The following is a 14,793-nucleotide window of genomic DNA, read 5'->3' as shown; positions in this document are numbered from 1 at the left end:
AAGAATCTGCCTGCCAATGCAGGCAACACAGGTTCAAGCCCTGGTCCAGGAAGATCCCACATGCCGCGGAGCAACTAAGCCCACGAGCCACCGCGCGCCTAGAGGTGGTGCTCCACAAGAGAAGCCACTGCAATGAGAAGCCCATGCACCGCAGCGAAGAGTAGCCCCCGCTTGATGCAACTAGAAAAAGCCTGCGCACAGCAACAAAGACCCAACACAGCCAAAAAAAAGAAAAAAAAGCTTACCAAAGGAGAAAACTCCAACAAACGTGAGAAAACTGAAGCTCAGAGAGGTTAATTTACTTGCCCAAGGTCACATAGCTAAGTAAAGGAAAGAGGCAGGACCCAACCTCAGGACATCTGGGGCTCTTAAGGCCCAAACTTTTAACCCCCCAGCTGTACTGCCTTTCATACCCTGCTATAATCATGTGTACTTGTGGCCTGCTGTAGCTGTAAACGGTCTGTAAAAAGATTGAAGAGAAAGGAGTTGGACCATAAGAATCTGCTGGCTTTCGTCCAATGCTATCCAAAGCCAAAGACCCTGTGTCCAGTAGATGGGAGTCTCTGGAGTAGTTATATTTCCTGGGACCAGGACAGCTGGGTCAGTTTCCCTGGAGACCATCAAATGCTAACCTGTCCTTCCTCCTGCCCCTCATCTTACATTTATAGAAGCCCTCTGGGTTTCCCACGCTGTGCTTGGTCCTGGAGTTACAATGGTCCTGGGTGGCCCAAGCAGGGAAACAAAATACTTACAGCTCAACATGGTAAGTGCCATCTATAAAAGAGAGCCTGTGGGAGCTCAGAGGAGGAAGATGGTATCCAACCCTGCAAGACAGGGTCAAGGCCCAGGAAGGCTGCTTGGAGGACATGATGCTTGAGCTGAACATTAGACAAATATGTACCCACATTTTCTTATGGCGTATTTAGGGTTTCACTTTTCACATGAAGTTTTGTTGAATGCACTGGGAATTTATTTTAGTATAAGATGTGAGGTTGAAATATAACTTAATTTACTTTTTCAAATGGTAAGCTTGTTGCAAATGTTTTTCAAATAATCCATTTTTCCTCACTGGAGATGCCATCTCTATCATATGCTGAAATGGTGTATGTTTGATCTATTTCTTCACTTTTTATTCTGTTCCATCGATCTAGGTAGGGAGATGCTATACCTTAGTGGCAAAGTTTGCAGGCTCTGCAGTCTAGTCTGACTATCTGGGGCATACCTGTTTCTTCATTTGTGAAATGGAGATAATAATAGTACCTACTTCATATGGTGGCTGTAAAGATTGAATTAGATTATGCACATAAAGTACTCATTACAGTGCCTGGCACAGAGTAATCAATCAATGAATGTCAGCTGGTATGACGATCCCTATCTGCCCATTCCTATACCAGTAACCCAGAAAAGTGAAATTACTAAGCATATAGCTTTGAGTCAGATGGGACAGTCTGCTACTTACTACCCTGCATGACCTCGGGCAAGTTACTTACCTTTTACCTTCTCTCTGCTTTGGTTTCCTCATTCATACATGGGGATATAAAAGTACCTACTGCAGCCTGTTGTGAAAATCAAACATGCAGTGTCACAAAGGGCATGACACATAATAGCCCCTCAATGAATGTTTAATCTTCTGCTGATTATTATGACACTATAATTTATTTTCTGTCTTTATGTGTTGCAGGGCAAGCCCCTTCTCGTTATCTTTCCCCCCAGAATTTTCTGGGGAGTGGCAATCTTTCAGGGCCACATCTATTGTGGGTGAATAAGATAGAATTTCTGGATCTGCAAGGCTGATGCCTGGCCCCTGAACTGTGTTGAAAGTCGCTGTGACTAGTGAGGTCTTGAGTGGGTAACCAGTAGGATTTTGGGGAAAGGAGTGGAGGTGGGCCTTTGAAGCTCATATAGCAGGTTTCTAAAAATATTTTAATTTTGCCTTAATTTTTACTTTAACAAAGGAATTTGCATAGTTTAAAAGGCCAACTAGTTCTGTAAGGCATTCAATGAAAAATAACAGTCCCCTGCTCCATTCTCCTACCCTCTCCCTACACATACACTCCTCCATAAACCACTCTCAAGTTTCTTGGCTGCTTTTTTGGGTACTTACCTCTATATATTTTTTGTTTGTTTGTTTTTGTTTTGAGCAGTGCTGCACGGCTTCTGGGATCTTAGTTCCCCGACCAGGGATTGAACCTGGGCCACAGCAGTGAAAGTGCTGAGTCCTGATCACTGGACCACTAGGAATTCCCAATATTTCTAAATAACATGTTCATATTATTATTTCTTTCTTTCTTTCTTTTTTTTTTTCTATTTTAGATATAATCAATTGACTGCCTGCCATGGAAAATGAGGATACAGTTCTCTCTAATCCTGACTCTCCCCATATACTCCCCTCCTCCACCCTCTCAATTCAAATATATTCCAAATTTTAGTTAAGTCAACACTTAGTGTTTACATTATTATGGCTGTGAGAATATTCTACACAGCTGAGTTATGTAGTGTTTGTGCTAAGACTGTGAATCTGTAAAAACTGGTTTTATTAATTAACATCAGGGACATGGGGCTGAGAAACTTCGTTCTCTAAAATCATACAGTCACAGATTTTCTGTTTGAAATCAAGCAGTGAGAATGGAACATCCCACTGTTGCTGGAGGTTTAACGCATTTGATTACTTTGATACAGAGAAACAGCCTCAATTTCCAGCCTAGGTGCAAGGCTTCAGATATTGGGGTTTTGGACATAACATTGTACAATTATCTTAATTATGTAGTTATCTATTACATAATTATCTAAAATTAGTTAACTTTGTAGTTTCCAAGTGGATTCTCAGTTCACTTCTCAGTCCAGGCTGTTGTTAACTCCTTCACTTACATCTGTGCTTACCTTGAACCTGTCAAAATTCTGCTTCATTTAAATACCACCTGAACTCAACCCTTTCCCGTGTATCCTGTAATTCCTGTAATGACTTGGCTTTTTCCTTTGTTTGATGAGCGGCTCCACAGTTCCTCTGGTGTGTGCTCTCTCTTGCAGCAGCAAGTGAATAAACCTAACTATCCAACTACAGTTATGTTCTTAGTGGCCTTTATCAGACAGGCTTTTATAATTCTCCTTCCTTTCTTTTATAACTCTTTGTTTTCCCTGAAGTTGATAATTGCCTGATCTTTCCTTTCACTCGGTTTTCTATATACCTATTATGAATTCATCCCCCAAATTGTGAAAGACATATACACCTTCTCTTAATACCTTAAACACATCAGGTGATTCCTCTGTCCCCACAGTTTTTTTCCCTTAAAGACACCCTCCTGAAGCACTTCTTCTTCTGGCTCCAAGTCTTACTGGTTGCTCCTCTGAGTTTCTCTTTTAAAATATGACAACCTCTGTTCTAACACCTATCTCAGGGCACCTATCTCAGGACACCTGTTAGTTGTCAATGCATCTGCTTTCCTGACTCCTGCTTTCCTCCTTCCACCCCAGAAGGGTCCGTGTCTTGACATCTCTATTTCTCCAAAGTCTGTCGTGACGCTCAAGAAACGTTCCACTGAATGAATGAATAAAAGAATAAATAAGTGAATAAATGAATGAATGAATGAGTGGAATTTTTGTGCAGGAGAAGTGAGTTTAAGAGGAACGATATTACATTCCCATCTTGTCGCAAGGCTTAAGGGTGTCCTCAGGCTGTCTACAAGCCCCACGCCAGCTTGGAGCGGGGTCTCGAGGGAGGGAAGCAGCACCGAAAGCCCTCTGGGCCCAGGTCGCGGCTGCCGGCGCGAAGCCGTCTGAGCACAGCCTAGGTCAAGACCGCGGCCACGAGCCTGCCAGGCGCCTCTCGAGGACTACAACTCCCAGAAGGCCGCGCGGCGGCGGAGCACGCGCCGTGGAGGATTCCGGACGCTGACGTCGTAGCCGTGCGGCGCAGGGAAGACGCTGGCCGTGGAGGTAAGTGTAGAAGGAGGGCTGAGGGCTGAGAGCGGAGGGCGGGAGCGACGGAGGAGCGGCCCTGAGGTTAGGTGGTACGCAGTGGGGGTGAGGTAGAAGGACAGGGAATGGGTTTCAAATGAAGAGCGGGTAGCGGGGGTGTCAGGGACCTCGAGCTCTGCTTCCTCTTCCCACAGTGACCATGACGAAATTAGCGCAGTGGCTGTGGGGGCTGGCGCTCCTGGGCTCCACCTGGGCTGCTTTGACCATGGGAGCCCTGGGCCTGGAGCTGCCCTCGTCTTGCCGGGAGGTCCTGTGGTCACTGCCCGCCTACTTGCTGGTGTCCGCCGGCTGCTATGCACTGGGTACTGTGGGCTATCGCGTGGCCACTTTTCACGATTGCGAGGACGCCGCCCGCGAGCTGCAGAGCCAGATCCAGGAGGCCCGAGCCGACTTGGCCCGCAAGGGGATGCGCTTCTGACACCCTAACCTCATTCCCGCACGGACAGCCTGCTCTCCCCTCCCCCATTAAAGCGCCAGTTTATTTTCTAACTTTGGTTTGAGTATGGAATATGGATGATGGGAATTGGGGATTCTGTGTACCAGCTGTTGAGAAGTGAGAGGTAGAAAAGCCACCTTCCTGAGGCTCTCTCAGCCTTTATCTTTGCATTCTGCTGGTACTTCCTCCTATTTGCTCCGAAGGAGGCAAAGACGCCCTTCTCAAAATCAGAATGGAAAAATCATTTCCCTTTCCTGGTCTTTTTAGCCCTGTTAGGAAGGACTTCTTGAAGCCTATTCTTCTTCATAACATCCAAGCTCTGTTCTTTTTAAGGCCTTCCTACGTCTTTACAACTTCTTGGTTCTTTCAGATACCTTTTCTGAGCCAACCCTACCAGCCCAAGAGTAACTGTGGATCAGACAGTTCCCCTCTACCCTTCACCAAACCAGGCAGGTTGACTGTCCCTGAACAGAGAACGAGCCTTGATGGGCAAGGGGTAGGGAACAGTTTATTTTAAGGCACATTCTAAAGATTTCACCCCGACCTCCAAAATTAAAAAATAAAATCTTGAAAAAAAATAAAAGTGATTCATCTCCCAGGTTCCATCCAGTCTTCTAAGTAAAGCCCTTTCTTTAGTCCCTGGATTCTCAAAGCAGTTCTTTTCCTTTACCACAACGCACTTCACCAGTGGAGGTGACCAGCAGGAAGAGCTGAAACGAGGAGGTTTCTTTGGTAGTAGGTTGGCATTAAGGTGCCCAGTGGTCAGGTGAACTCCCTCAGGTTTGTAGAAGCTGATAGTTCCTGTCTTGCTCCTGGGGGTACTTCCAGAAAAGCCAGAAGCGAATGAAGCTGGTGAGGATTCCTGGAAGGTTGGGCACCTGAAATCACAAGGGCTGCTATGAGGAGAGGAGCTGATTTTCCACCTCGTACACCTGTCACCCTGCCCCTGTTCTGCTTACCACAATGTAGGGATCTTTTAGTCGAAACCCATAGAACGTCCAGGAGGCAGAGGTGAGGAGGGTGGCAATGGTGAGTGAAAAGGAGAGACGTTGGGTCGATTTAGTACGAATGACCTTGGCCTGTGGGAAAGGATGAAAGACACTCTTAGCAAGGCACATAGTAAATCTCCCACCTTGCCTAAGAATTTCCTCAGAAAAAAAGTCAAACGTCCTCCCTGATCTTCTGTTACCCAAACTTTCCCTCCTGCCCCCCACTCACCCAACTCTACTGCCCCGTCTCCTTCCAGGATTTAGGTCTTTCCTTCCTCTGGAGTATAAGCTACAGTCTCTGGCTATGGGAGACTTATCTCCCTTTCCTCCCTGGACACCCCCACTCACCAAGTCAGCTAGTGGTGAGAGGTACATACTGATGGTGAAGACACTGCAGAAGAGGCCCAGCTGCTGAAGCCGGGTCTCAGTGTCGGGCACCAGGAGCCAAAAGTAGCCAAAACCCAGGACAAGGACCCCCAGCAGGGTTGCAGTCTGAAGGAGCACAGCATGCTGCAGAGGAGAGAGTAGCCTTACTTCTGGATGTACCAGGAGCCCTCTCTGACTCTGCTGCTGGAATTAATTCATCCTGCCCTCTCCCATGCTCCAGTTGGGGAGCCAACCTTTGCCCAAGCCTCCAGTATTGCACTTGTCACATCCTCTTTCCCACCAGTGACTTAAGCAAATGTCTGATCCACCCACAACCCTGGAGGTTTCTAGGAGAGGGAAAGGTATCTTTTTTTGGTGACCTTGCTAAGCAGAGTAGGAGCTTAATGCTTGTATGAATGGGGAAGCAGAGCGGATCATCTCTCAGCCACTGGCACTGACTTAGAAGGAACTATGGAGACAAAATCCCTTTCCACGCAGTTTGTTGGGCAGCAAGGCACCATCAGGCTAGGCAGAGCTACCAGCATTGCCAGAATGGGGGACAATATGTGAGTCTCAGAAGGCTGGCTTCATGGCGGAAGGAGGACTGCAAGGCTGGAGGGGTCTTCCAGGAAAAGTTGGCAGTGCCAGCCTGTTTTAGTCTTCTAGGAAACAATGTTTGCCCTGCCAACAAGGCAGGGCAGGGCATGCAGCAGAGGAAGGGGCTCTACCTTCCGATGGCAGTAGTGCAGATACACCAAGATATACAGGGTCTGAAGGACAGCACCCACGGCGTTGACGGCGATTAGCGTCCAGTTTCCCTTCAGGGCCCCATAACTCAGCCAGCTCAGGTTGCTGCAGGGTGGAGGGGAGGGACATTCGCCCGCGGGGTTGAGTGCGAGCGGGGGGACCCGAGGGGCCTCGTCCATATTCCTCCTCACCCCTCCCCAACCTCCCTCAGACAGCCTTTCCCGCCGCAGGCATCGCCCCTCTCACTTGACATCCGTGGTGAGAAAGGGCAGGAACTGGACACTGTCCACACTCCGGGTCATCCGCATGTGCTTGAGGTCCGAGCTGTAACGGGGACCCGAAGGCAGGGGGGAGAGGTGGAAAGGGAGAACCAGGCTGCTGGGGCGTTGAAATACCCGATGCCTGTCATCCTTTCTGGACAACTGCAGACCCCCGGCCCTACCCTCAGCACCCTGGCCTTCTCCCTCAGGTAAACTGACCAGCCTTGCCCTTGTACCCCGGCCCTCTCGACCCGATTCCACTTTGACCCTAGGTTCCAGATGCACCCTGGGGCTGCGGCCACGTCTCTGTCCCCTCTCTCTCCTTTCCTGACTTCCTGGTCCTGCCCCAGCCCAGCCCGCCCGCGCTCTCACAGGCCGGTGGAGAACATGCCGAGGGTGAAGAGCACGCAAGCTCCGGAAAGAAGCGAGTCGGCCAATCCGCCCGCCTCCATCCCTCCCCGAGTCGGATCCCGAGCTCGGCGCCTGGGGCCAGCTAGCAGGATCCGGAGCCCGCGACGCCGGAGCCCCGCCCCTTTGCGCCCCCGACTCCGCCCCTGCGCGCTCGGCCGTCCCCCCGGAAACTGAACCGGAACCCGGCCCACCCTTAGAACGTCAAGCCGGAGCTCAGGTCCCGCCCTTCCGAGGGCCTGTCCGGACCCTACCCGCCCGCTGTCGGCTCGCAGGGTTGCCTGTCTTCCTGTTGCTCTCGGTTTTCTGGCCGGTCTCCTTCCTAAGGCTCCGCGGATTTGTCCCCGGCATCAGCCGCTCCACACTCTCTGCTTACTCCTTGGATCACCCAGACCCCCAGCCTCAACTCACTTTCCCAAAGGCCGCGAGCCTACGTGGTAGAACTAAAAAGCTTGCTACGCGGACTTCAACACGCTTTCACGGAGGGCCGCAGCTCAGAACTTCAGTTGCCCAGGGTTTGGGAGATTTTTCGCTGTTTGCTGAAGCCTCTTTCCGGCCTCTTCCCTAAGTAACAGGGACTGCCAGGAATCACCAAGTCTTTGTGAGATGCCCTCCCCCTTCAGCCACATTGCTGGCTTTCCCTGACTTGGCCAATCCACTGGACAAACGTATATCACCGACCCCCCTAGTCCAACCAACTTGCTGCCGGGAACTTTCCCTCCCAGCCTCCCACACATCTCTGCTGGTGGGGCTGTGGGGCGAGCCGCATGCCTCAGCTGGCAGGCGTTCTGAGCGGCTGCCCTGACTCACCCAAGAGCCTGAGTACCTCAACAGTACGCCAAAGCCCAGCGCTGAGAGGGTGCGAGTGGGGCGGAGGTTGGACAGGAGGAACTTCCAGAGTGGGGTGCAGCCTAGAACCCGAGAGACTGCTGTGGGGAGCACTCCTGTCCTGGACAACCCTCAGAGGAGGAAACACCCCACCCTTGTGGGCTGGTGAGGGGCATGTATTCTTTTCAGAGAGGGGGGAAAAAACTCAAACCCAATTGCTACTGATATACCACAGAGCCTAGCAGCAGCAGGGACTCTATGGTCATAAATTAGGATGGAAGGGCAGAAAAGCATGTCCAAAAAAACAAACACATTGCTTTATTTTGAGACAAAGAACATTGTATAAAAAAACTCCAGTTGTAGAAATCAGCAGACACACATCTAGTTCATATACAGATTCTGTACTCGTGGGCCCTGCCCTTCAGGCTACAGTCAGTCTAGGCACAGACTCTGTGCACATGGGCACTGCCCTTACAGCTACACTCTAAGAACAGGTTGGCACAGCCCCCCTGCTGGCGCAGCTCCATGGAGTGATGCCCCAGGGTGGGAGAGGATGTAGTGCCTGGCTACAGTCCTCTCCGTGGCACCTCCACAGAGGAAAGTCTTGGGGGAGATGCTGGGTCAGCCCAAGCATGCTGCCTCTCCTGTCCCTGGCTCCCAAGCAGGAAACTTGTCTCTTGCTTTTCCTTCAGAGCCATCCTGGCTCTCTCTGGGAGGGACATCTTCGCCAAGCTCAGTGTCCATCCATGTAAGCCCAAGCCCCTTTCAGCTCGGCTCCCACAGTGCCCTTCTTAAGAGGCCATGTCCGCACAGCTCGTTTCTTTGGCTTAAGGGCAGGAATGGAGGGGAAAGGACTGTCTCCACTTCTTTGTCCATCTCTCTGAGGTGGAGGCGAGGATGGCACTGTCAGGCTTGCTGACCTCCTTTGGGTTGAAAGCTTTAATACTGACCCGTTTTGAGGCTGCTGGGTGGCAGCTTGTGCATGTGGTAGGAGTGGTTCCCAGGACTAGAGCTTTGGGAGGGGCCCCAGGCAGGTGAGGGAGGCCCGCCCTGCCCCCTCAGTTCCAGTTCTTACAGTGCGTGCGGCATACACCTTCATGGGGTTTGCAGCAGCAGGAATGGCAGGAGCAGCACAGCCCAGGCGAGTGGGAAGAGGCGGGGGGCGGCACTGTGACCAATGCTATGTAGAACCTGCACCTCTGGGTCATCTGCAAGGTGAGAGGGCAGAGGCCCCCAAGGTGAGCGGTCCCCGCTATTGGCACTGGCCCTCAGCCCAGCGAGGCTTCCCCTGCCCCTGCCTGGCAAAAGAGCCACCTCCTGTACCCAACCTCTTCAAGCAGACCCCCTGTTGTGCCCCAGGCCCAATTTGCTCCAGCCACCTACCTGCTGGAAGTCTCTTCTCCTGTGCATTGGCATGGGCCTGAGGACTGTGAGCTGAAAGGGTGGTCTTAGGTCAGGTACTTGGTACACCAAGGAGGCAGAGGGGTGGGAATGCTGGGTGGGCTGGGCAGTGGGACTTCCCAACCATCCCACATCACTAGACCAGGCCCAGGATAGGGATGCAGCAAGGAGACCCACAAGGCTGTGACACTCACTGATTTTGCCACTGACGGTCACCTTCAACCTCAAGCACTGGTCTTCCTGGTGGTGGATGGGTTTGGCTACAAAATAAGTCCAGAGAGTGATAAGGAAGGAAACTTTTTTGGAAGAAAATAAAAGCGTAAATGCCTCTGACCCTGCTTTCTCGGTCCTTACTCATTTTAATCCCTCTCTTCCCTCTAATCTTTGATTCTCACCTTCCTTAGTTTTTGCCCACTTTCTGCCCCAAGTTCAGTCCAAGCTCCCATTCTTGGGAATAACCCCTGACTTTGGAGGTGGTGGTAAAAAGAACATAGACACTGTCCCCTCCCTACAGCCCATCCTCCATTCCTCCCAGCCTGAAGTTGGGGGCAACCTGCACAATATGCTCCCCTTACCCAGCCACTTTGTCCTCGCCCTGCCTAAGCCCCACTGACAGGGTGAGGCCTGGATCCATTCTATACAAAGCTGATCTCACAACTTGTAAAATCCACCAGTGGCTCTCCACTGCCCTCAGGATAAAGTCCAAACTCCTTAGCACTTCTTAGGCCCCCATGCTCTGCCCTGTCTACTTCTCCAAGCTCCTATCACCCCACTTCCAAGTGTCCCTCCTGCTCCAGTCAGTCTGAACCATATGAAGTTCCCTGAAGATGTCATGCTCCCTTTGCACATGTCCCCTTGTTTGGCCAGCTCCTCTGTCTGTCCTAAACTCTTGGGTCATCTTCCCCAGGAAGCCTTCTCTGAGGTGCCCCCCAACCCCAGACTAGCAGGTACTCAAGTCATTTCCGCAGGGCCCCTGAGCTCATATCTACCATATCACCCTGTTCTAATGGTCTGTTAATCTACGTATGTCCCTTTCCAGGTTCCTGGAGGACAGAGACTCTGTAATGTTTTATTTATCTCTGCGCCTACAGTGCCAAGCAGAGTGCCCAGGACACAGTAGAAGCTCACTCCACATTTGTAATGGGAATGAACAAAAACAGACTTCAGGATTGGAAGGGGCCGTCTGCTGCTTGCCTTCCCACTAAGCATGTACCGAAGCATGTACATCATGCCAGGTGCGTCCCCCAGTGTGTGCACCTGTGTGCATGCCTCCCGGGCACTCACAGATGTAGTAGTAGCTGTGTCCCTCTTTGAACTCCTTGCCCAGGGTAAAGGGTGTGAAGCGCTGGAACTTCTCAGACAGCTTCTCTGGGCCATGCCTGGCACTGGGCTGGTTGCACTGCCAGCGGACCTGGTCCTTGGATTGGGGTTGGCACAGTTGGTACTGCTCATGCTCCACCAGGTACAGTGTGTACCGCTCCATGGCAGCGTCTGCCACAGAGTCATCCTCATAATGAGGACAGATGATGTCCAGGTAGTCATTTAACTGCACGTGTACTGTGTAGTCCTCACTCCGAAACCTGGGCATGCGCAGAGGTAGAGAAAGCAGGTGGTCACTCGGAAGCCAGGCCAGAGCCTTGAGCTTCCAAATGTTTACATGACCCCTCACATTTCATACTGGACCACCGCCCCCACCAAAGATTTTTAAAAAATCTTAACTTCCAGTATTTAATTTACTGATCTTGATCTCTTAAATATCTTTCCACCATCTCCAAACATTCCCACCACCGTCTGCCACTAATCCTCTAACTAGCATCCACTTAGTATCTTTCAGGTACCAAGGCACTTCCCATAACCTCCCTGATATTTACCCAAGGATGGGCTTCTAAATATTTCCTCTGCTCACTCTTCTACCTATAAATATTTCCCCAACTCTATTCTACCACTTGCTCCTTTAACTGCTATTAGACCTCAATCTGAGACCCTACTGGCCCATTCTATAATCAAGATCCACATCACCCTTTTTCTTTCCCATGCTAGTACTCGGCATCCAACAATCTGTCTTCACTTCTCTTACTCCTCTCATTTTTCCCCTTGACCCACTGAGTATATCTCACATTGTTCAACTTCACTTTTCCCCCAACACCCAGGACATCCATGCCCACAGATAATGTCCAGTCCTTTTGAGTTAAATTGCTTTAATCAATTCGTCCAGTCCCCTCAAATCTCCCCTTCTAGCTACTCAAATCTATGCTCAGCTCTCCTTGTCCACTTCTCTCAAAGCACCCCAAAACCTCTCTGTCCCTTTATCTCCAAAAGCCATACTTTCACCTCTCGTGAAATGAGCTCCAGAAATGCTGGAGTTCTCAGATCTGAGAAGGCCTCTCCTCTCCTTCTTCCCAAGGTGGAGCCAGCTCCCCTCCCCCAGCCCATTCCCCCCAGGCTCCAAAGGCTCCAGCCCGACTGCCCACTGACCCCTCCCCCCCAGCTCTAGACACCTGGCTCCAGTCTAGGTGGGGCCCTAGTAGGGGAAAAAGTGCCTCCCCACCTCCCTCTCCAAGCCGGTCAGCTTCTCTGAATTCCCCCAAGCACTGCCAGCTAGAGACTCAGCAGAGTTGGCTGCCAACTTGCTTCAAACCAAAGCCAGGGGCATGGGTGGTGGGGAGAGGGGCAGGGGTTAGGCCAAGAGGCCTCTGAGGTGGGCACCCACTGCCCAGTCAGCATGACCCTTAAGAGGCCTGGCTTTGCAGGAGCATGCCAGTGCTCCAGCTGGGCTTACCAAGGCCCCTCCCCCACCCTGGGGAAGAGAGAGAGAGAGAGAGAGAGAGAGAGAGAGAGAGAGGGAGAGAGGGAGAGAGGGAGGGAGGAGGAGCAGAGAGAGGCTTTTAAAATTCCTCTCTGGAGAGATAAACATAGAAGCCATTTCAGAACAGGTATTTCAGCTCTGGGTCTGGCGTCTTTCCTCCATTCCCGCGACGGGCACTGACTCATTCTTCATCTACCTCTGCCACCCACCCCGGCATTCATGAGAACCTGTGAAAATTTCCTTGTCAAATGTGGACAGCCCCCAGGACCCCAGGATGGCCCAGTGCCCACTTGCTCTGGGCACTGTCCTCCAGGCAAAGGGAGCTGACAGGTCTGGATGGGTGGGGTACCTGCCCCTCTAGCACCAAGGAGGCCAGGGTGCAGCTCACAGTGGCACTGCCCTTCTTCCCATGCTGCCCCCTGCCTGGGGCCTGGAGATCCCAGAGCTGATGCCCACTGCCCTGAGTCACCCATGCCAGCCTCATACCCACCCAGCTCATTACCACCTCGTCTTTGCCCTCAAGCTGGGCCTGGCTTGGCTGCTTGTGGCCTCCACTCTGGGCTGGCTTTCTGTTTAGTCTTGGGTATGGTAGAGTGTGTGTGTGTGTGTGTGTGTGTGTGTGTGTCCAGATGGACAGGGCAGAAGCTGTGCTTGGTGGGTGCGCCCATCACCCCCCTCCTGGGGGTACAATCTGCTCCACTTAGCACTCCCTTGACTCTTGCTCTCCATCTGGGAAAGGGGGGCAGCGGCGTCAGGGAAGGCGGGGAGGGGGGGCAAGGAAGAGGCTCCTTCCTGAAAGAGAGGAAACATGGGAGCTTGGGAACGGAAAAGGCCAGGGTCCCCCCCTCCCTACTCATGGCTTCCTGTCCCCTCCTCCTCCTTCAGCCAACACCTGGCACGGGCATAAACAGGGACTTTGCTCTCTCCCTCTAGGACAAGATTGGGTCAAAGAAGCAAAGAACAGACAGCAAGGAGTGAGGTGGGGGAGGGCTGACTGCACTGCCCTGTCAGGCGGCCAGTGGGCAAGAAGGCATTGCCCTCTGGGGTTGGCAGCTGGCTGTTCCCTCCCTGCCCAACTCGCCACAGACGACAGACCCCCTACCAGGCAATGCTGCCACAGGGTCAAGAGGAAACTGGCACAGTCTATTTCTCAAAGGGAGTGGAGGGTAGGCCTGCTAGGGCTGCGGGTGGCTGGGCTGAGTGAAGTGTTTTTCCCCCCGACCCCAAGGTGTCGAGCCCTCCTCTCCTTACTCCACCTTACCCCCCTCTCCCGTTTTCCTGCTAATATTGTTCCCATAACTTCAGAAAACTCAAGAACAAAGAACAAAGGGTCCGATGGAGCTTCTCCCTCCCTGTACCATTTGCCTCACAGCCCTAAACCTGCCCCGGAGAAATTAACTCCTTCCTGCCCAGAGCCCTTTGTAACCCTTTTAACCCCTTCCTGTCCTCTGGAACCTTTCCCACGACCTCCCTCTCCCCTTCTCTTCAGTTTTACTACCTGAACCTCACATACCCTCAAGCCTACCCACACACAGCATGTGCCTCATTCATGCCACCTCAAAAGACTCTTGAGGGGGGAGGGCTTTCCAGGGTGACCTTAAATACAGAATGAACACTTAATGCTGGCAGCCCAGGTCCCTCCTGAAGGGTCCTTCCAGGATTACAATAAGCATTCTGCTTACTCCGGATATCAAGACCTGTCAGTGTGGGCAGATGCCCAAGTAACACACAAGGAGAGGCACAGAGGCTTTCTCAGTGGAAGGGCCTAGAACAAGAGCCTTGGCGGCCAGAGAGAGTGGCCCCTGCTAAGGGCAGGAACTGTTCAACGCGGGTCCCTCACTTCGGAGTAACAGGGGTGCCAGAGGGAAGGAAAAGAGGGGCAGAGACAGTGCCTGTGCAAGCAGACGCGGGCAGGGTCCTGCCCTGGGGTGGGGTACTCCCAGCTATGGGGGAGAAGAAAGTCTATGGGATCCCTCCCGCCTCCGGTCACCTCCCCGAGACTCAGGTTAGGGGCTAGCCGGGACAGTTAACCTGGAGGGGGGAGCAGTGCCAAGCGGGCGCCCAGGCTGTCGGCCGGAGACTCGGGGCTTACTTGGGGTTTGAACTGTTCCAGAAGACGGTGTGGCGGTCAGCAGCGGCCAGACTGCAGCACAGACCCAAGAGAGGGGCCCAGAGGAACTCCATAGCGCGGGGCCGGGCCAGGCCGGGCGGGGACGAGGGGCTCCTCCGGCTCTGGGTTCCCGCAGGCTTTCTCCGCGGCGCACTCAGCACAGTGCTCACAGCTCTGGGCCCTCCGCCTCGCGACTCCGCCTTTTGGGCCGGCGCCGCCCGACACCCCGCCCCGCCCCCGCCCCCGCCCCGCCCGGCGCGCGGCTGCCCTGGGCCTGGGGGCTGGGGAGGTGGAGGAGGGGAGGGCACGGGAGGAGGGGAGGGCACGGGAGGAGGGGAGGGCAGGGGGGGAGGGGAGGAGAGGGGAGCAAAGCGCGCACCTCCGCCCGACAAATCTGCTCAGCGCTGTGTGTTTGCTCACTCGTGGATCCGCGTGCAGCTTTGTGGGCCTGTGCGGGGTGGTGGGTC

At 52.7% G+C, this 14,793-nt stretch overlaps 3 protein-coding genes across 11 annotated transcripts; 1 reads left to right on the top strand and 2 right to left on the bottom strand.

Annotated features, from left to right (window-relative positions):
- The first annotated feature begins 3,853 nt into the window (after positions 1–3,853).
- Positions 3,854–4,464, top strand: DPM3 (dolichyl-phosphate mannosyltransferase subunit 3, regulatory). 2 transcript variants are annotated; one of them, XM_036834642.1, is made up of 2 exons: positions 3,854–3,933; positions 4,110–4,464. In XM_036834642.1, exon 2 carries the CDS (start codon positions 4,115–4,117, stop codon positions 4,391–4,393), a length of 279 nt encoding a protein of 92 aa, XP_036690537.1. In that variant the 5' UTR covers positions 3,854–3,933; positions 4,110–4,114; the 3' UTR covers positions 4,394–4,464. The 2 variants fall into 2 exon arrangements, with proteins under 2 accessions (XP_036690537.1, XP_036690528.1); XM_036834633.1 differs by lacking the exon at positions 3,854–3,933 and adding an exon at positions 3,944–3,999.
- A 429-nt stretch (positions 4,465–4,893) lies between these two features.
- On the bottom strand, positions 4,894–7,941 carry SLC50A1 (solute carrier family 50 member 1). Of its 5 annotated transcripts, none has more exons than XM_036834602.1 (6): positions 7,593–7,941; positions 6,760–6,837; positions 6,495–6,618; positions 5,749–5,910; positions 5,371–5,490; positions 4,894–5,289 (listed from the first exon to the last, which is right to left on the bottom strand). In XM_036834602.1, exons 2-6 carry the CDS (start codon positions 6,819–6,821, stop codon positions 5,188–5,190), a joined length of 570 nt encoding a protein of 189 aa, XP_036690497.1. In that variant the 5' UTR covers positions 6,822–6,837; positions 7,593–7,941; the 3' UTR covers positions 4,894–5,187. The 5 variants fall into 5 exon arrangements, with proteins under 5 accessions (XP_036690497.1, XP_036690489.1, XP_036690482.1 ...); XM_036834594.1 differs by lacking the exon at positions 7,593–7,941 and adding an exon at positions 7,436–7,586; XM_036834587.1 differs by lacking the exon at positions 7,593–7,941 and adding an exon at positions 7,146–7,361.
- A 363-nt stretch (positions 7,942–8,304) lies between these two features.
- On the bottom strand, positions 8,305–14,573 carry EFNA1 (ephrin A1). Of its 4 annotated transcripts, none has more exons than XM_036870301.1 (5): positions 14,309–14,571; positions 10,695–10,990; positions 9,605–9,706; positions 9,393–9,443; positions 8,305–9,217 (listed from the first exon to the last, which is right to left on the bottom strand). In XM_036870301.1, exons 1-5 carry the CDS (start codon positions 14,398–14,400, stop codon positions 9,105–9,107), a joined length of 654 nt encoding a protein of 217 aa, XP_036726196.1. In that variant the 5' UTR covers positions 14,401–14,571; the 3' UTR covers positions 8,305–9,104. The 4 variants fall into 4 exon arrangements, with proteins under 4 accessions (XP_036726196.1, XP_036726206.1, XP_036726214.1 ...); XM_036870311.1 differs by having other exon boundaries at positions 9,605–9,670; positions 14,309–14,568; XM_036870319.1 differs by lacking the exon at positions 9,393–9,443 and having other exon boundaries at positions 14,309–14,573.
- Between the last annotated feature and the right edge of the window lie 220 nt (positions 14,574–14,793).

The sequence above is a fragment of the Balaenoptera musculus genome, chromosome 1 (genome assembly GCF_009873245.2).
Source record: "Balaenoptera musculus isolate JJ_BM4_2016_0621 chromosome 1, mBalMus1.pri.v3, whole genome shotgun sequence".
Classification (NCBI taxonomy): Eukaryota; Metazoa; Chordata; class Mammalia; order Artiodactyla; family Balaenopteridae; genus Balaenoptera; species Balaenoptera musculus.
Note: the sequence above shows the minus strand (reverse complement) of the source record. Positions and strands in the feature narration are given on the sequence as shown.